The sequence below is a fragment of the Microcaecilia unicolor genome, chromosome 11, assembly GCF_901765095.1.
Source record: "Microcaecilia unicolor chromosome 11, aMicUni1.1, whole genome shotgun sequence".
Taxonomy (NCBI): domain Eukaryota; kingdom Metazoa; phylum Chordata; class Amphibia; order Gymnophiona; family Siphonopidae; genus Microcaecilia; species Microcaecilia unicolor.
The window spans coordinates 91,259,365-91,278,503 of record NC_044041.1 but is presented as its reverse complement, the minus strand read 5'-3'; the positions used below and the strand labels follow the sequence as shown (position 1 = coordinate 91,278,503).

The 19,139-nt window shown below is 44.3% G+C and overlaps 1 protein-coding gene across 1 annotated transcript in view; it reads right to left on the bottom strand.

Annotated features, from left to right (window-relative positions):
• Positions 1–19,139, bottom strand: part of PDE4C (phosphodiesterase 4C) — an 838,284-nt gene that overhangs the window by 722,134 nt on the left and 97,011 nt on the right. The window contains exon 2 of the mRNA XM_030217807.1: positions 13,462–13,539. Coding sequence (XP_030073667.1) covers positions 13,462–13,500 — 39 coding nt within the window. The 5' untranslated portion in view covers positions 13,501–13,539. The remainder of the gene's footprint in view (positions 1–13,461; positions 13,540–19,139) is intronic.

Below are 19,139 nucleotides of genomic sequence, written 5' to 3'. Positions count from 1 at the left end.
AGCACAAGCCCAAAGAAGGTAGGGAAATACTGAAAGCAACCCTGGCCTAGGTGCCTTTTTGTCAAGTAACTTCCTCACCTGGAGGGAAGAGCATCCCTTAACACTGTTCTAGGGCATTAGCTCAGTACTGCCCAGGGAAACAGCAGCCTAACATCATGTTGGGGAAGTCAATTAATACAGCTGCTGTCTCTGCTGCCCTTGTTCTGTTTTAGGGTTGTGGGAACCTTGCATGGGGAGAAGAGGAGGGATGGAATCAAGGAGGAGAAGTTTGCAACAGGGGTAGCAGAACAGCACCTGGTTTGGGAAGGTTGAAGAAACCAAACTCTGTCCCTGCCCCCTGCATCTCCCTGGTTGTTGATGTTGTGTTGTAAAAATTGGTAGGGTCAAAACGCTTGTGACCCACGCCATTCCGCTCCCTATGACTTACATGGCTAGCTGTGCTGTACGTGAAAGGTTGACATTCCCTTTTAACAATCTCATCCTGGGAACAAGAGGCCACACTGGTCAGACTCTTTTTCTGCTCCAGTATTAATGGTCTACTTCACTATCTAGGCAGGCAAGCACTAATTGCAGCACACTAATCTGATCAGATGCCCAAATCAGGGGCCACCATTAGACACAACAGCAAGGGTCAGATAAAAAGGGCTGGAGAGAACACACCAGGTGGCAGGAAAGAGGTAATCTTGTTAAATCGGGCAGAAACTTTGGAGTAAACGAATCTTTGGCAAAGCAATCAGCGGGCACAGATAAAAGGAGAAAGTCAAAATATCAGAGGTGAAGGAGGAACAGCACACCCCTTCCCACCTCTGGAGCAACTAGCTTAACTGACATTACATTCCAAACTGGAATCCACTAGTTCCAGTTGCCGTGTCTAAGCACAATAAAATTATAGAAAATGTTTTGTTACATTCTAGCTGGAAATCTGGACTCCAACTGCTTCCGTTCTATTTAAGGGTCGGGGTTTTGAATATTAATGCTTATGAAGTCTTTCTATATTCTCTGAAAGGCCTCCCGCCGTTTAAGCAGACTGAAAAATCATGTGGGTGGGCAGAAGGCAGAACACAACACCATTGCTGATGGCAGATAAAGGACAACTGGCCCTTACAATCTGCCCCAGCTATTCCTGTCTGCATTGCCAAGGATTTATTCCAGCTAACTGCCACAGAAGCTTGGTCGCTTGTACAAACGCACTTCCTTTTTCAAATCTACTACTACTACTACTTATCATTTCTATAGCGCTACTAGACGTACTTTCTCATTGGTTTTCTACCTTCCTGTACAGATGAGCATACAATTTCTCATAATCCAGATTATGACATAGCTCAATGGCTAGATATTGGGGGTGACAGTATTGAACAGCTGCCAATATTAGCAAGGTTGTTGCTATGACATCTGGTCTCCTAGGTCCCCATGACTGCGCTGGACAATACCCAACCATCACTAACCGGCACTGACCTGTTTGGTTTCTGGAGAACTGTAGCCTGCTGGTACCAACCTGGCTACCCCATGGTCCATAGTAGCAACACGGTATGTTTCCATTTGACACTTTTTTTTTTTACCTCTCCCCTTGCCTCTAATCTTGAGGGAATGAAGGGTTTGCCTGCTTGCAATATTGCATCTTATCAGCCCCGCTCGTACCATCCTCATCAAATATGACAGAAGAAAAGGACCATTAGGCCCAACTTCAACCCTCATATAGTACTATGGACCCATTTCATCTATTGCTTTACCTTAATTTCTTTGGCACTACAAATAAAATGTAACAAGAACTGAACATTATTAAATTATATACAGATATAGATATAATTCTCAACAGAATGATCCACTAGATTTCAAAGTTGGTTAAAAGAGTTGACTCCCCCTTACAAATGTGTGCCTCAACAACAGACATTTCAACCAAAATATCAATTTAATTAAACTTTTTTAGTAACATGTGTCTTCCAATTACAATAATCTCCTCTGGGCAAGCCATATACTCAGTCCATCTGGCATCACTACTCCAATATTGTCAACATTTTCATATAAGGCTTGACCAGCTGGCATGGATGAAAGCCAAAAATCATATGGTTTTTACAACATGAGAAAATAAAGGGTAAAAAGTAGGGGATTTGATATACTGCCTTTCTGTGGTACAACCAGATCAATTGATATATTTTTTTTAATTATATGTGGGCTCATAATGTAAAATTTGAATACGGGCCTCCCAACTCAGTTCTCCCTAAACTTCCTTCATCTAAGATCATTAAGTCATAAGGTAGGAGGAGGAAGGAGGTACTCAGCCACTCAGACATATTGGGAGGCTCATATACCCTTCAAACTCTATTGTTTCGTATAGCTGCTATTTAGCTGGCAGAGTAATAGAACAGCAGTTGGAATGTTCCATTTTGAGCCATTGAGCAGGGAGAAGGAGACAACATGGGTATATCCGCTACCTATTCGGGATGGATACGTTCACTGTACAACTAGCATCTAGCTTCCTTTTCTATCAATGGTACCTACTTGGTAAAACAAGGGAAACATGATTTTGTATGTCTGAGCATTAGTATTGGCATGCAAAAACAACATGCAGATCCAGTCCTTAGTTTGCCCGAGGGGAGGGGGCACATTTTAGCCCCCCCTGGCACCGCCCCCCCACTTCTTTGCCGACCCCTCTCCCACCACGAACCCTCCCCCGCTGCCGCCTACCTTTGCTTTTGCTGGCGGGGGACCCCAATCCCCGCCAGCCGAGGTCCTCTCCATCCTACTGCAGTGAAAAAAGTCTTCTTCCTGCTGTTGCATGCTGACGTCCTGCACGTTGTACGTGCAGGACGTCAGACTCAGAGAACAAAGTTGTTCTCTGAGTCTGACGTCCTGCACGTACAACGTACAGGATGTCAGCATGCAACAGCAGGATGAAGACTTTTTTCACTGCAGCAGGACAGAGAGGATGTCGGCTGGCGGGGATTGGGGTCCCCCGCCAGCAAAAGCGAAGGTAGGCGGCGGCGGGGGCGGGTTCGCAGGGAGGGGGTCCAGGCTGGAATCTATGGGGGCCCAGGCCCCCTCAGGCCCCACGTAGCTACGCCACTGGGATGGGGGCAAAACAGGACTGGATCAGCTTGTTCACATGGCATGGGTGAGGTGGGAACACTACCGTAAGTGCTGATGGTATGATACCAATCCGGTCCCATCATTACCTTTACTTAACAGGGAAAATCAAAACTCTCATTGGCAGAATGGTGCTACCAGGAAAACCTACAAAGCACAGAGGCAACATCCACAATCGTTTTCCGAGCCTCAACCAATAATAAGAAATCAGAAAAATCCCATCTGTCAACATGCCCCTTAGCCCAAACACATCAGGCAAATTGGATTTTAAAATTCAGCTCTCTTCTCCCCATCACAGCACCATGCCAGAAGTCCCTGTGAGCTGGACACAGCCTTTCAGAGCTAGTGAACATTTCATAAGAGTGAAAACTGAAATTCAGGTTTTTAATTAAGCCATACATTCTCCATCCCACTTCCCCCATGGTGACATTCAGAGACCAAAGGGCTTGAAAAATTACTATAATCAGATCAGTTCTGTTTGGCTACAGCATTTCTCTTATGCAACCCACTCAATATCTTAAGGCACTTCATGAAAAGCAGCAGAGAAAGGGGCCAGCAGTGATACTGAGCTAGGGGGGCAACTCTATTTTTAAATGCAAATAAATTCTGACATACCATGGCAAGCTGAAACCCTGGACTTGTGGTTAAATTCAAGCATGCTGTGGAAATGTACAGATTTATACAATAATCAATTCTCAAAGCAATCCCCTCCCCCCAGGCATCCCATGGTAGTTCTGGTATCAGCACACACTACCCACTCGGTAAAAAATAAGTTTTATTTTTTAGCATGGGGGGGGGGGGGGGACCTGTTTGGAGGCAGAGAGTAGGCTGCCCTGCAGTAATCAGGTCGCATGGGTAAATCGACCCATGCTGTCCGACTGGTGCGGTGTTAGCGCGTAAGCCCTTACTGCCTAGTAAATAGGTGGCGGTAAGGGCTCACGCGCTAATTGGGAAATTAGCGCGTGGCCATCAATGGGTAAATAGAAATTGAGGCCATTTTACAGCCACACTAAAAGTGGTCTCGGCGCACGGGAAAGCCCTGAGCTACTGATACTGCAGGCCACCTTTTAGTGCAGCTTAGTAAAAGGGCCCCTTTGTTTCTCATTTTTTCAGGACTCCATTGCTCACAATCTGGTTTCTTGGGTTTCCAATTTCAAGGAATTTGTTTCTAACCTGTAGAATCTTTTTTTTTTTCACTTTGTGACAGTCTGTTTTCCTTTCCTAACTGCAGAGGAGTCTTTTAACATGTAGATTCTGTACAGGGTTGTTCTCATATTCCAACTGAAGGTGTTCTGTTGTTCTAGAATATTTGCAGTACTGACTTTTCATAGGTAGGGTAAATGTAGTTTTAGTGTCTAGTTGCAAAGTTTTGGGTTACTTCTCAGGGCCTGGTAGTAAAGGGAGTTCATGTTCCTCTCACTCAGGGCCAGCTCAAGGGATAGTGGGGCCCTGAGCCAACTTGCTTTGGCAGTGCCTTCCCCTATCACATCCAGTGCCCCTCCCCCCCAGGTTTGGCATCTCCCCCCCCCCCCCCCCCCACCACACCCAGTCAAGTTCCCTTTCCCGCTCATCTGTCCCCCATCCTGCAGGTCCGGTAGTGTTCCCTCACCTCTCTCACTCCCTTGTGGTGCTGTAAAGTTTATGACGGTTCCTAGAAGCATGACAGGCTGCCTTCGTCCAGCCCCTGGGTCTTCCCCCTGCTGCATCCCACCCACAGGAAATTGCATCAGAGGAGGAAAGACACGTTATAACCCACTTTTTTCTGATAATGTGGCTATCGAGAACACTTTGTACAGGTCTGTTACAACCCCCAGCACTACCGGGTAACACTAATATCTTCATAGCCTCTTTTATAACTGCTCATGCCCGGCTAGAGTTGTACAGGGTCCTTGACGCTTAACGAGAACACTGTCTTTATCACGACACAGACAGTGTGATTTTTGTGAGCAAGGAGGGTACGTGAAACCCGTTTTGGGGAGATTATTTAGGTGAATTAGCAAGTGAGATCCCTAAGGGTGAGCATATCACAGAGTTTGTCTCGGCCAGCCCTAAAAAATACGGAAATAGGATATCCAGCAGAGAGACCCATCTGAAGGTAAAAGGAATCACACTCAACAGCGAAAAGATAAATCCTTGCAGTCAAAATGAGATAGTAATAGATTACGATCCAGGGGCGCCAGAGGCTGAACGAACAAAAATATCCATCCAGCAAAAAGGGATTGCCAGAAATAAGGCCCGCTGACTCACTGAAAGTCATGTACTTAAAAATATTCAAAGGGTTGTATATGATAAATGGGTTTTGGTTCAAATTTTTACCACACTGCCTTATGGTTACTGATTAAGTCCACACTTTTTGTGTAATGTGCTCAAAAACTACTTAACTTTTTAAAAATTGTATGCTTCTTAGATGAACACTGTTTGAGCAAAATAGAGCATTGTTCGGGAATTATTTTTGTTTAAAAAGAAAAAAATGCTTTATTTATCTTTACTTTTCCAGTCACTAAAATATATTTCATTCTATTCATTTACACGATCTTTTTTCCAACCCCTACCTTTTATTCACGTGACCTACGTCTGTCTGACTGCAGCCGGTTGGGTTGATGGAGGGGGCAGCTTGTGGGGAAGGACTGCCGGGGGGGGTGGGGGGGGGGAAGAGGGGTTTGTGTGGGGCTATCTGCTGCTGATGAGAGGAGGGGGGATACCAAGCACTTGGAGACAGGGATCAGTGCAGTAAGCTGTCTCTGTTACTCCACTTTAAAGGACTTAAAATTGTTAGAGCTGTGAGTTAAAACAGCAATATATACTTTTGAAAGAAAAATAAAGAAACAGTCTGAAGGCTAAAAATGCCTATTTTCTTTCATGTGAGAAAAAAAAATGTTACGCTGCACACATTCCTCCAAGGCTTTAAAGAGCGGTGATTGGCGCTTCTTTGACATCACTTCCTGTCATGTGACCCCCCCCATCCAAGATAGTGGCGAATAGTGTGAAACAAGACGTGATGTGGTGTGTCCAGTACGTGCTGCCATCTTGGGAAATGGGTGTGGGTATGATGTGTGATATCACTGAAAGGGATGCGATTTGGGGCATTGTTATGCACAAACGGATATGGCTTGGGTGGGGCTATGCAAATAAGGCAGGGCTAGAGGTGGTTATGCAAAAGAGGAGGGATGCGGGTGGGGATATGGTGATGTCATTCAATGGGGTGGGGCAGGGAATGGGCAGGGTTTGGCAGGAGAGTGGGCAGGGTTTGGGCGTATCCTCGACTCTGGCTGATGTGACCAGAAGTGGGCGTGGCCACCTATCTGAATATGCTTTGACAAATGCTGGTGAAGGTATACTACTGATACATATTTTTCTTTTGATTGTTTTTGGCTCTTGAATCCATTTAATGGCTGAGGCCCCCCTCTATGCCTCTTCATATCATATCTCTCTCACCCATTATGCATTACACATCCGATGGTGTAGTTTTACAATTTCATTTATTGTTCCTGTGATATACCTTTCACTTGGCTTACTGGAGACTCTATTTTATACCCAATGATGAAATTCATTTTTCATTTTTATTTTTAGATCCCTTTGATTATGGCTAATGCTATCATTTTATCTTTGAATGTCAATAGTTTAAACCACCCAGTGAAAAGGAAGAAAATCTTTACTTATATCAAAAAACAAAACCCTGATATTAAAATGTTACAAGAAACTCATTTACCTGCACCAGAATGTCTTAAAATACAATTTCCTTGGTTCTCTACTCATGTTTATTCTCCTGCATTTCATAAGAAAGCAGGTGTTTCTATACTATTTAGCAAAACATTTCCTTTTTTACTTGAATCTCAAAAAGTGTCAATAGAAGGTAGACGGATAGCTGTATTAGGCTATATTAATAATGTTAAACACCTATTTTTTAATGTTTATGCTCCTAATATAGACAACCCTGATTTCTTCAGAGAACTGTCTCAATTTTTGCTTGAAAATAATTACTGCTGTTCTGTTGTAGCTGGTGATTTATCTCCCTTTAGATTTAAATTTAGATAGACAGTCGTCTTCAAAATGAGGGAAATCTTGTTCATGGAGAGAGCTACATAACCTCATTTCCAATCTAAATCTCGCTGACCATGGTGGATACTTAATCCCACTGGTAGAGACTATACATTTTACTCTGCTCCTCACAATACATATACCAAAATAGATTTCTTTTTAACATCCAAAACTTTGATATTGGATGTGGCTGCCTCTGATCATGCTGCTATATCTTTGACATTACATCTAGGTATAGACTTATCCAGGAAATCTCAATAGAGATTTAATAATGACCTTCTACTTGACCCTGATTTTTTTCAACAAGTTGAAAATTTTACTAAAGATTTCTTACTATACAATCCTCCTACTGACTACGATGCTGTATTATTCTGGGAAACATTTAAAACCACCCTTAGAAGAGAAATAATCAGTTATACGTCTAAGAAAACAAAACTTGATAATCTTGAATTTAAAATACTTGAAGATAAAATTAAATTTTTAGAAGCTTTTTTTAAAGCTAAACATCAAACATCCTCTTTATCAACAACACTTAAAGAACTATTTATAACTGAATATCAATATGAAAAATTGGCTACTAAAATGGCCAGTCAAGAAATTTTTATTCAAAATTCTGGTAAATATATTGGAGATCAAGCTAGTCATTTATTATCAAAGGGGCCTTTTACTAAGCTGCGGTAAAAGGGGTCCTGCATTAGCAGCGGCAGCCATTTTTGCTGAGGCTCCTTTTACCACAACGGGTGAAAATAGCCAAAAATGAAATGGACATGCGGTAAGTTCACACTTACCACATGACCAATTTGGGGGGAGCACTTACCGCTACCCACTGAGGTGGTGGTAAGGGCTTCTACGCTAACCTGGTGGTAACCGGGCAGCAATTACCACCAGCTAACACCCCTACAGAAATATTTTTTCAATATTTCTGCTAGCGGCGGAAATGGGGGACACTGGGGGTAGAACTACAGCTGGCACCCATATTGGGCCGGTGGTAGTTCCGGGTTACCGAACGGCAATCCTTTAATAAAAGGGCCCCTAAATACTTAAAAGGTAAATGTAGTAAGACTCAAATTTCCTCCATTAAAAATAGCAACTCAAAAATATGTGCCTCTCAAATAGATACAGAAAATTCATAGGTTACTTTTTTTGATACTCTTTTTCAATTAAAATTCAATCTTAATATAGATACGATAGACTCTTTCCTCAGAACTTTAGATCATCCCATTACAATTAAAATATTTAAGTATATCTAATATAATAAAACGCACCCTCAACGTTCTGAGGACAACGTTCTGAAGCCATGAAGCCATCTGACATCACTCCCAGGCTGAAGGGTTCGTGGATTCGTGGTGTGAAGCCTTCAAGCCAGCCAGCCGTCTCTGCCCCGCCCTCAGCGTCAAACGTCATGACGTCGAGGGCGGAAAAAAAAAAAAAACAAATCCAGCAGCGAAGCGTCAGGGAAGGAGGCGGCGCTCCCGACGTCTAGCCTTCCCTTCGCTATGTTCCGCCTTCTTCTGACGTCAAGGATGACGTCAAAAGAAGGCGGAACACAGCGAAGGGAAAGCTAGACGTCGGGAGCGCCGCCTCCTTCCCTGACGCTTCGCTGCCGGAACCGCCACGGAGGTAAATTTAAAAGAAGAAAAAAAACAAAAAGGGATGTTGAGGGGAGAGAAGAGGGTGGCCAGTAAAGAAGAACAATGGGAGCGGGAGGGCAGGGGAGAAACTACAGCATGGATGCGAAGGGGGGGGGGGGCATGGATGCGAAGGGGGGGGAAGAGGGCGACCCAGGCTGGGACATGGGAGAGAGAGGAGCATGGATGCGAGGGGGGGTCATGGAAGGGAGAGAGGGGACTTGCTGGAAAAGGATGAATGGAGGGGGCAGGGGACAGAGGAGCATGGATGGGCATGAATTGTGAGGGCAGGACTCAGGGAGAGAGGGGAATTGCTGGATAGGGATGAATGGAGGGGACAGATGGGCATGGATGGATATGGATTGCAGGGCAGGCCTCAGGGAGAGAGGGGAATTGCTGGATAGGGATGAATGGAGGTGCCAGGTGACAGAGGAGCATGGATGGGCATGGATTGGAAGGGCAGGACTCAGGGAGAGGGGAATTGCTGGATAAGGATGAATGGAGGGGACAGATGGGCATGGATGGATATGGATTGCAGGGCAGGGCTCAGGGAGAGAGGGGAATTGCTGGATAGGGATGAATGGAGGGGGCAGGTGACAGAGGAACATGGATGGGCATGGATTGGGAGGGCAGGGCTCAGGGAGAGAGGGGAATTGCTGGAAAGGGATGAATGGAGGGGGCAGGGGACAGAAGAGCATGGATGGGCATGGATTGGGAGGGCAGGGCTCATGGAGAGAGGGGAATTGCTGGATAGGGATGAATGGAGGGGACAGATGGGCATGGATGGATATGGATTGCAGGGCAGGCCTCAGGGAGACTTCAATTCTCGGCGGTCATTTTGAATCTCGCCGAGACCGTCAGGCAGCAATGCATACAGGAGGATGGAGAGCAGCGCGCTGGGCAGGAAAGAGGGGGCTCTTTCCTGCCCCAACGTCACTAGACCACCAGGGAAGATCGCGTGAGTAGGGAGAAGTGGTGACAGGGCCGGGGGGAGGGCGGGATTCGGACAAGACGCACCGGAGCACCTAGGTTTAGAGTTGGGAAAAAGGAAACATTTTTTTTTCCTATTTCCCTCCTCTAAAACCTAGGTGCGTCTTATGGTCCGGTGCGTCTTATAGTCCGAAAAATACGGTATATGTTTTTTAAATATTTCAGCGTATATATATGTTATTTATTTATATATTGTTTTTATAATCTATGCATTTAAATTTGATTATAGACTTCTGATGCCGGTCTAACGGCCAAAACACAACGTTGTATCGAGTCTTTATACCTCAATAAACATCTTTATTATTATACATCCTTTCAGTCTTTGGAATCCTTGGTCGTCCTCCCACTTTTACCTCATTTTGTTGTTGTCCATGGGGTGTCTAGAGTTCTCCGCCCTTTGGCGGATTTCTTTCCTATCTCAATCAACAAACATTTTTTTAATGAAGTAATAACTAAATGGTCCCCTTTCTTTCTTTCTTAGTGGGGAGCATTAGATACTATTAAAACGGTATTGACTTCTCAAATCAATTGTTTTGATGATGCTACCAGGCCTTTATTCTAAAGAATTTTATAAGACAACAAATACTAAGGGGCCCTTTTACTAAGCCTCGGTAGGGCTACCAAATCGACCCTACTGCCAGGATAGTGCAATAGTTCCAAAGTTGGCGTGCTCAGTTTCCTGTGGTAGATAATAATTTTCTATTTTCTACCACCGGGGGCGTTCCTGGTGGTACTCGTGCTGCCAGATTACCGAACGAGTAGCGCATGAACCCTTACTGCCTACCAGAGAGGTGGCTGTAAGGGCTCAGGCAGTAAAAAAAATTCTTTGATCACTGCATCCTGAACTTAGAAGATGATCACAATATTTTACTCAATTTACTTCTTTCAATTGCTCTTCAAATGATTTTGGGACCATGGAAAACGCAACCGCTTCAAATGAAACATTTTGGTGGCATATTGTATGCCACGTATATAAATACATAGTAAGTGTGAGTGACGGCAGATAAAGACCTGAACGGTCCATCCAGTCTACCCAGCAGTCTCATTCATTCTCAATTCTAGATTTAATCAACAATGAACATGATATTATATACTTGATCATGGTCTTTCTTTGTTGTTTCAACTACAGGAGTTGCCGTCAAAGCCTATTCGAATCCATCTTGTCATTTGCAGGACAAAAACAGTAAAAATAAAAAGTTAAAGCATCTGAAAAACCAACAGGGTCCGCAAGATAAAACCTCTATGGAAACCTGTGAAACAATATTTAGAAATGCGAGTATGAATATTTCATTGTTGGGTTTTTGTCATTGTCATCATTTTATCCTTCACTATTTTCTTTTTTCCATTTGGTTTATTTTTGTATTTTTCTAATTATGTCATTACTCATGCTCATTGTTCACAACATATATCATTATTGAATTGACATGGTTAATTGTGATTTCCAGGATGGTAATTATTGTTACTGTTCTGATTGTACTGGCTAATTCAGCCACTGTTCTCTTTATTTGAAAATTCAATGAAAATTGTTTGAACTTAAAAAAGAAAAAAGTACAGCTGTGTGTTGCACAGCCTCCACTCAAGCACATTATCCTCCTAATTCTATAAAAATCGTCAAAATTGCATGCACAAATTTGGACGTGCACCCAATTTGTGGGGCCCTTTAACAAAGGTGCGTAAGGGCCTATGCGCCAAATCAGCATTACCGCCTGGCCACCTCGTGCCCCAGGCAGTAATTGTGAATTTGCCACGCACCAACCGGTGGCGCTTACCCGGTGGTAAATGGCAGTGTGTGTGCACTGTATGCCCACTGCCCAGGTAGCGTGCGAGATCTTACCGCTAAGTCAATGGATGACGGTAAAGTCTCAGGCCGAAATGGATGTGTGCTGGTTTTTATTTTGCCGTACGTCAGTTTCCTGGGCCCTTTAAAAAGGCACTTTTTCCAGGACCTGGCAAAAAATGGCCTGGCGTGCACCCAAAAGACACGCCCACACTGCCACAGGCCACTTTTTGCCACGGCTTATTAAAAGGGCCCCTGTGTGCATAATTTAATTGACTGAGCTAATTAGCACCAATAATTGGCTTTTTAACAAACAATTATTGGCACTAATTAGATTTAATTGGCATTTACGAACGATCTGAAAAAGGGGGCATGGAAATGGGAGGTATATGGGCAGAATAGGGGCATTCCTAAAATTAATTTAGGTGCGTACATTTGCACTTTATTTCAGTTGGTGCAAATGGCCGCACCTAAAGTTAGACGTGATTCTCAGACAAAAGCGCTACTCTATAAACCGTGCCTAACTTTAAGCATGACTTACAGAATAGCACTTTTTTGGGCACCATATATAGAATTTTGCCTTATGCCTCTCTACTGGGTCCTGCACCCTCTGACATACACTTCCTGTTGCCATGAAGGCGGACCCAGCAGAGACACACAGCAAACTTGTGTGGAGGCTCTGCATTTTACCACTGTACTTGCAATGCTGACAATTGAGGAAAGGCACCGCAAAGGGAGGTTGGGGGGTGGAGGAAGCAGGACCATGTGAAGGGAGACAGGCAGGACAATGGCAAACTACCAATACAGCACCTCTGTCTCCACTACTAAAACTGGGGACAGATGGTTGCCAAACAAGGAGTTGGGAACAAGGGTATGAAACTGGGGACAATCTCCCAAAATTGTGGATGTCTGGTAACCCTACCTAATCTACAACTTGGAATCTTCCACTGATCAGGCATTTTTGTACTAACTTTCCTCTCAATAAATGACTGGTTTACGAGTCCTGGTTTTAAACTCATCTTTACCCCCCTCCCCATACCTCCCCGAATTCATAGATCCAGTTTTCCTAAGACATCAGAAACCAACTGCAGGACCATAAATACAGTAGGGCAAAACAAGGACTGGCTCATACCGTCCGTATTGACCTGGTGACATCTGATTAATCCTATGAACAAATATACAAATTAACAAACTCTGGAGAATCTGTGGGAGGAGCAAGATTCTGGCCAATTTGTGACCATCTCTGAGAAAAGGTGACTAAAGTAGCGGATCCAAAATGTTGAGAATGATTGATTTTTCATGTCATGGGTCCATGAGCAATCTGCAAATATTACATGCTTTAAACTTCTCTGACTTTTTTTATTTTTCACATAAATGGATGGGGTTTGACTATTATATTACAAATTGTTTGCTCCAACAGAGTTCATTAAAGCCTAATTTTTTGTTTCCAGAGACTTTAGATACTTTTTCCCAGAGATGGTCATATTTCCTCCTGCTCCTTTAGGCTTCCAGCTCTAATTGAAAACAGCTCTTTCTGGGCTACAGTACCACTAGCCTTCACCATTATTCCCCAAGGATTTTCTCTCAAGGCATCTTCCCCAGACTGAATCCTCAGCCACAGAACCTGGTTAACATGAACCTTAAATCTAGCCACTAGTTGATGCTAAGTAATGGCTTCTACTCTGTGTCCCCAGGGATGACAAACAGTGTCTCAGCATCCCCAAACCAGCTCTGGGCCAAACAATGTTTGATCCTGAAATGAAACCTAGGCCCTAATGTGAAATAAAACAGGTTTGCCCAAGGAAGAGGTAGCTTACTTAGATTATGTAGTATTTCCTATTTCCAGTTTGACACTGAACTTCCACAACATAATTTGAACATGATTGAAAACAATGCCAGATGACAAAACCACAGCCTGTTTCTGCTGAGAATGATTTACAGTACCTCCATGGTCAGAAAGGACATGGTCCGACTCCGCCTCATCTTGGAATTCTTTTATTTACCCTCCGTATTCTTCTTAGCCTGCAATTTAAGAACAGATGATACTTGCTTAGTCTGCATGTACAATGACAGTTTTACCTCTTCTATAGATCACAAAAGTTGCTTTACCAGGAGAAATAGTGGCCCCTGAGGAACACTATAGCAGAGCAGATGCTTCTTTGTTGGTGGGGGAGGTGAAGGAGAAAGAGGCAGTCAGGCTTCTATCATCACATCTGCCTTTTTTTAAATTTGTTTTTGTTACAAAGCATCAGTAAATAGATAAAACCCTGTCTTGGTCAAAGGGTTACACATCTTGCTTCTCAAGGAGGGTGGATAGCCTAAATGGGAAGGGCTAGGGGAGGGGGGGGGGGGTCTGCCAATGAACCACAGGGGCTCCAGATAGGTCACCAGAAACACTGGAAGGTGCTTAACTGGATAATCAATGGAAAAGGTTAATTAAGCAAGCAAAGCACTAGAAACAGAACAGTCCAGCCATCCTGAGCCAGTCCCATGACTGCTTCCCTCTGGTTACCTCTGGCCAAACACGCAACCCACCCATAACAAAGGACATACACTAGACATCATCACCCACAAATTCTCATCCGAACCAAATCTCACACTAATAGACACAAAATGGACAGCCAGGCCATGGTCCGATCACTATAGTGTAAACCTCTCCCTCCACTGGAGAACAAAAAAGACACAACAAAAACAAAAACAACAAACCTATACTACGAGAGACAAAATTGACCCACTAATATTCTGGCAACATTTCTACACCAACGAATGGACAACACCTACAGACTCACCCCAATTTCTTCAAGAATGGAATAACAGATGCAGAGCAATACTAGACAATATAGCGCCACTTCAAACCAGAACCTCACATAGAAAAAAACTCAATACCATGGTTTAGCGAAGAATTGAAGGAACTAAAAACACAGGTAAGAAGACTAGAAAGAGCATGGAGCAAGAAAAAAGATGAAAACACACTCAAAGACTGGAAACAATTACAAAGAAAATACAAATACACTATCAGACAAACTAAAAAGACATATTACAAAACCAAAATAGGACCAAACTACAAGGATACACACAAACTCTTCTCACTCGTAAACAATCTCCTAAACACTACTACGACTGCCTCCAACAACACAGATACCCCATCAGCAACCAATCTTTCAAAACACTTCAAGGAAAAAATCATAAAGCTCAGACTCATGATACCCACCAATATAACGGACTACACAAACATACTTGAATGTCTAGACCCAAAACCCGGGGAATACCCAGCTGATCGATCATGGACCAACTTTGACACGATCTCATCAAATGAAATCTCACATTGGCTCGGAAAATACGCCAAATCGCAAAGCAAATTAGACATCTGCCCTAATAGTCTAATAAGAGCTGTACCCAAACAATTCAAAAAGACCTCACAAACCACGTAAATCACAGGCTTCAAAATGGGCTCTTTCCCATGGATAAAGGAAACATCCTACTCACTCCACTACCAAAAGATGCTAAAAAAAAAGCACAATGGACCTAACCAACTATCGCCCAGTAGCATCTATTCCACTTATAACCAAAATCATGGAAGGCATAGTGACGAAACAACTTACTGAATACCTAACTAAACACTCAATCCTACACGAATCCCAATCAGGATTTCGTTCAAATCATAGCACCGAAACTGTTCTAGTGTCCGCAATGAACTCATTCAAACAAGCAATTGCAACTGGTAACAACATACTCCTCTTACAATTCGACATGTCCAGTGCCTTTGACATGGTTAATCATGAAATACTATTACATATAGGAAGGTGGTAGAACGAGAGGACATGAAATGAGATTGAAGGGGGGCAGACTCAAGAAAAATGTCAGGAAGTATTTTTTCACGGAGAGAGTAGTGGATGCTTGGAATGCCCTCCCGCGGGAGGTGGTGGAAATGAAAATGGTAACGGAATTCAAACATGCGTGGGATAAGCATAAAGGAATCCTGTGCCGAAGGAATGGATCCTCGGGAGCTTAGTCAAGATCGGGAGGCGGGGCTGGTGGTTGGGAGGCGGGGATAGGGCTGGGCAGACTTATACGGTCTGTGCCAGAGCCGGTGGTGGGAAGCGGGACTGGTGGTTGGGAGGCGGGGATAGTGCTGGACAGACTTGTATGGTCTGTGCCAGAGACGGTGGTTGGGAGGCAGGGCTGGTGGTGGGGAGGTGAGGATAGTGCTGGGCAGACTTATACAGTCTGTGCCTGTGCCAGAGCCGGTGGTTGGGAGGTGGGGCTGGTGGTTGGGAGGCGGGGATAGTGCGGGGCAGACTTATACGGTCTGTGCCCTGAAGAGCACAGGTACAAATCAAAGCAGGGTATACACAAAAAGCAGCAAATATGAGTTATCTTGTTGGGCAGACTGGATGGACCGTGCAGGTCTTTTTCTGCCGTCATCTACTATGTTACTATGTTACTTCGGAGTAGGAGGCACAGTTCTCAAATGGTTAAAAGGATTCCTGACCACAAGATCATACCAAGTAACAACAAACGCAGACAGATCACCCCCATGGACAAAGAATGTGGAGTCCCCCAAGGATCCCCCCTCTCACCAACCTTATTCAACCTAATGATGATACCTTTAGCCAAACTTCTAGCCAACCAAAACCTCAACCCCTACATATATGCAGATGACGTCACAATCTACATCCCGTTCAAACATGATCTAAATGAAATCACCAACGAGATCAACCAAAGCCTCCAAACAATGCACACATGGGCAGATGCATTCCAACTAAAACTTAACGCAGAAAAAACACAATGTCTTGTGCTCACCTCACAATATAACACAAAAACTTTCTCCACCATAATCACACCATACTGTTCTCTTCCTGTCTCACAAAACTTGAAAATTCTTGGGAGTCACCATTGATCGAAACCTCACTCTTGATGCCCATGTGAAAAACACGACGAAAAGGATGTTCTACTCCACGTGGAAACTCAAAAGAGTAAAACCTTTCTTCCCGAGATACATCTTCCGTACCCTAGTACAATCAATGGTAATAAGTCATCTGGACTACTGCAACACACTGTACGCTGGCTGTAAAGAACAGACTATCAAAAAACTGCAAACTGCCCAGAATACTGCAGCCAGACTCATATTTGGAAAGACCAAATATGAAAGTGCAAAACCCTTAAGAGAGAAACTTCACTGGCTCCCACTTAAGGAAAGAATTGCATTCAAGATCTGCACGATTGTACACAAAATCATTCACGCAGACGCCCCAATATACATGCTAAACCTCGTGGACCTACCCCCCCAGAAACGCCACAAGATCATCCCGCAAATTTCTCAACCTGCACTTCCCCAGCTGTAAAGGACTAAAATACAAGCTGATGCATGTCACTACCTTCTCTTACATGAGCACGCAGTTATGGAATGCACTACCTACAGACCTGAAAACAATCAACGAAATAACCATCTTTCGCAAATCTCTGAAGACATACCTCTTCAACAAAGCCTACAATGAGAACCGATAACCGATAACCTCACTAATCCACCTCACCAACCTACTCAGTTATGAAAGCCCACTTTCTTTAACTACCCTAATCATTCCCTTCCTTCTTCTCTCTTCCCTACTTAATCTCTGCACAATACTAACTGTATCTGATATCCTGGAGCAACAATGTTAATAAAACTCTGTAAGCCACATTGAGCCTGCAAATAGGTGGGAAAATGTGGGATACAAATGCAATAAATAAATACCCTCACTCATAACTAAAAATGGTAAGAATATCTCGGGGCCGGTCATAGCAATTGCAGGGCCTTCAGTTCGGTGGGGCCCCCCTGCCTAGCCCCACCCATGCCCAACTCCGCCCCCTCCCAATGACAAGAATTTTTTAATTTAAGATCTAAGGTCATACACACAGAACACAGACACAGCCTCATTAAATATAAAATAATTGACCACAGATCAGCCATAGAGATATGAAGGTAAAAAACTGTAAATCTCAGGTCAGACTTGGATATACGGCAATACTAGAAACAGAAACTGAAATGCAAGATATCGGAGACTGCCGCTGGAAGCCTCGGCTGCCATTTTGAAAATACGGTGGCACTACCCATGGCACAGAAGAGCAAAGGGAGGAGGCAGCAGAGAGCAGGAAAAAGTGGGATTCTTTCCTGCCCCCGCAGCCGCCACACCACCAGGGCGGCCTTCAAGCATCAAGATAGGTCTTCTTGGGAAGGCTGTAGTGTAGCGCTGGGTAAGCATGGCAGTTTCTGGCGCCCCTCGAATGTTGGCGCCCCCCCTGCCATGCATACCCTGCTTACCGTGTTGTGCCTGCCCTGACACGATAAACTCATTACACATGGTATGTGATACTTTATATGTATACCTGACCTTGATTTGTCCTTGCCATTTTCAGTGCACAGACCATAGAAGTCTGCCTAGCACTGGCTTTGCTTCCCAATTTCCAGTGTTGCCACCCAATCTCAGCTATGCTTCTGTGGATCCATTCCTTTTTGACTTCACAGAAGTGCAATTGAATACGCCTAGCTTTTTTTCCTGCATCGGCAGTGGATTACAATTGTAGCAGAAGCCTTACTTTCATTCTCTTTGAGCTTAATATTCGTATATTTATATACCACAAGACTCCTGAAGAAGGCGTCTGTAGCGCCGAAACACGGCTGTGTTGAGTCGAGTGTATATTTAAAAAAAGAGATTGTTCCTAATCTACGTCGCCTACTAGTGTTGTTCAAGAGCCTACTCCTCCTACTCCCCCTTTCCTCAGATCCATTCCTTCTAAACAGGATTCCTTTATGTTTATCCCATGAATTTTTGAATTCCATTACTGTTTCGATTTGGTCCAAGTGTCTCTTCAGTTTTTCAGTTCTTTTGTCTTTACAGGTCTCCTATACATTTGACACTTCTTTTCTCTCCATGCCAGTATCTGTCCTGTCTGGGATCTCTCCTCTGTGTCCCCTTTCCTCAACTTATATTCAGCATCCCTCCTCTCGCCCTATACCACCCCTTTTCCATCATTGCCCCTCTGTATTCCTGTCCTTATAATTACTCCATGCCCAGCTTCTCTTCCCTATGCCCCGTTTTCCCTTTCCTTCCTCCTGCATCCCACCCTGGGTCCAGCATTTCTCCCCTTCTCTCTCCTATTCCCCCCCACACACACAGTCCAGCAGCATATCTCCCTCTTTCCCTCCATAGGTCTTGTGTTTCTCCTCCTGTGCTTCCCCTCTTCCATTACATCCGCATGCTCTCTCTCTCTCTCTCTCTCATCCCCACTTTCCCAGCAAGTATAGCACATCTCCATCTCCCTAGCCCCCCTCCCAATGGTGAGCACACCTCCATCTCCCAGTTTCCCCTCCCCACCACCAATGTCCACCACACCTCCCCCTCCCAATGGTCAGCACACCCCAATTCCCCCCCCCCGCCCAATGGCCTGCACATTCCCAGCTCCCTTCAGACCCAATGGCCAGCACATCTCTCCCTCTCCACACAGCTTCCAATCCCCCCCCCTCACCGAGTCCAGCGCTTTTCTCCCCCGAACCCTGTCTCCAGCAAGTCCATTTCCCCATGTCCTACCACTTGGCTTGATCACTGGCAACGGCTGTGATTACTGCAGACTGTCTTTGCCGG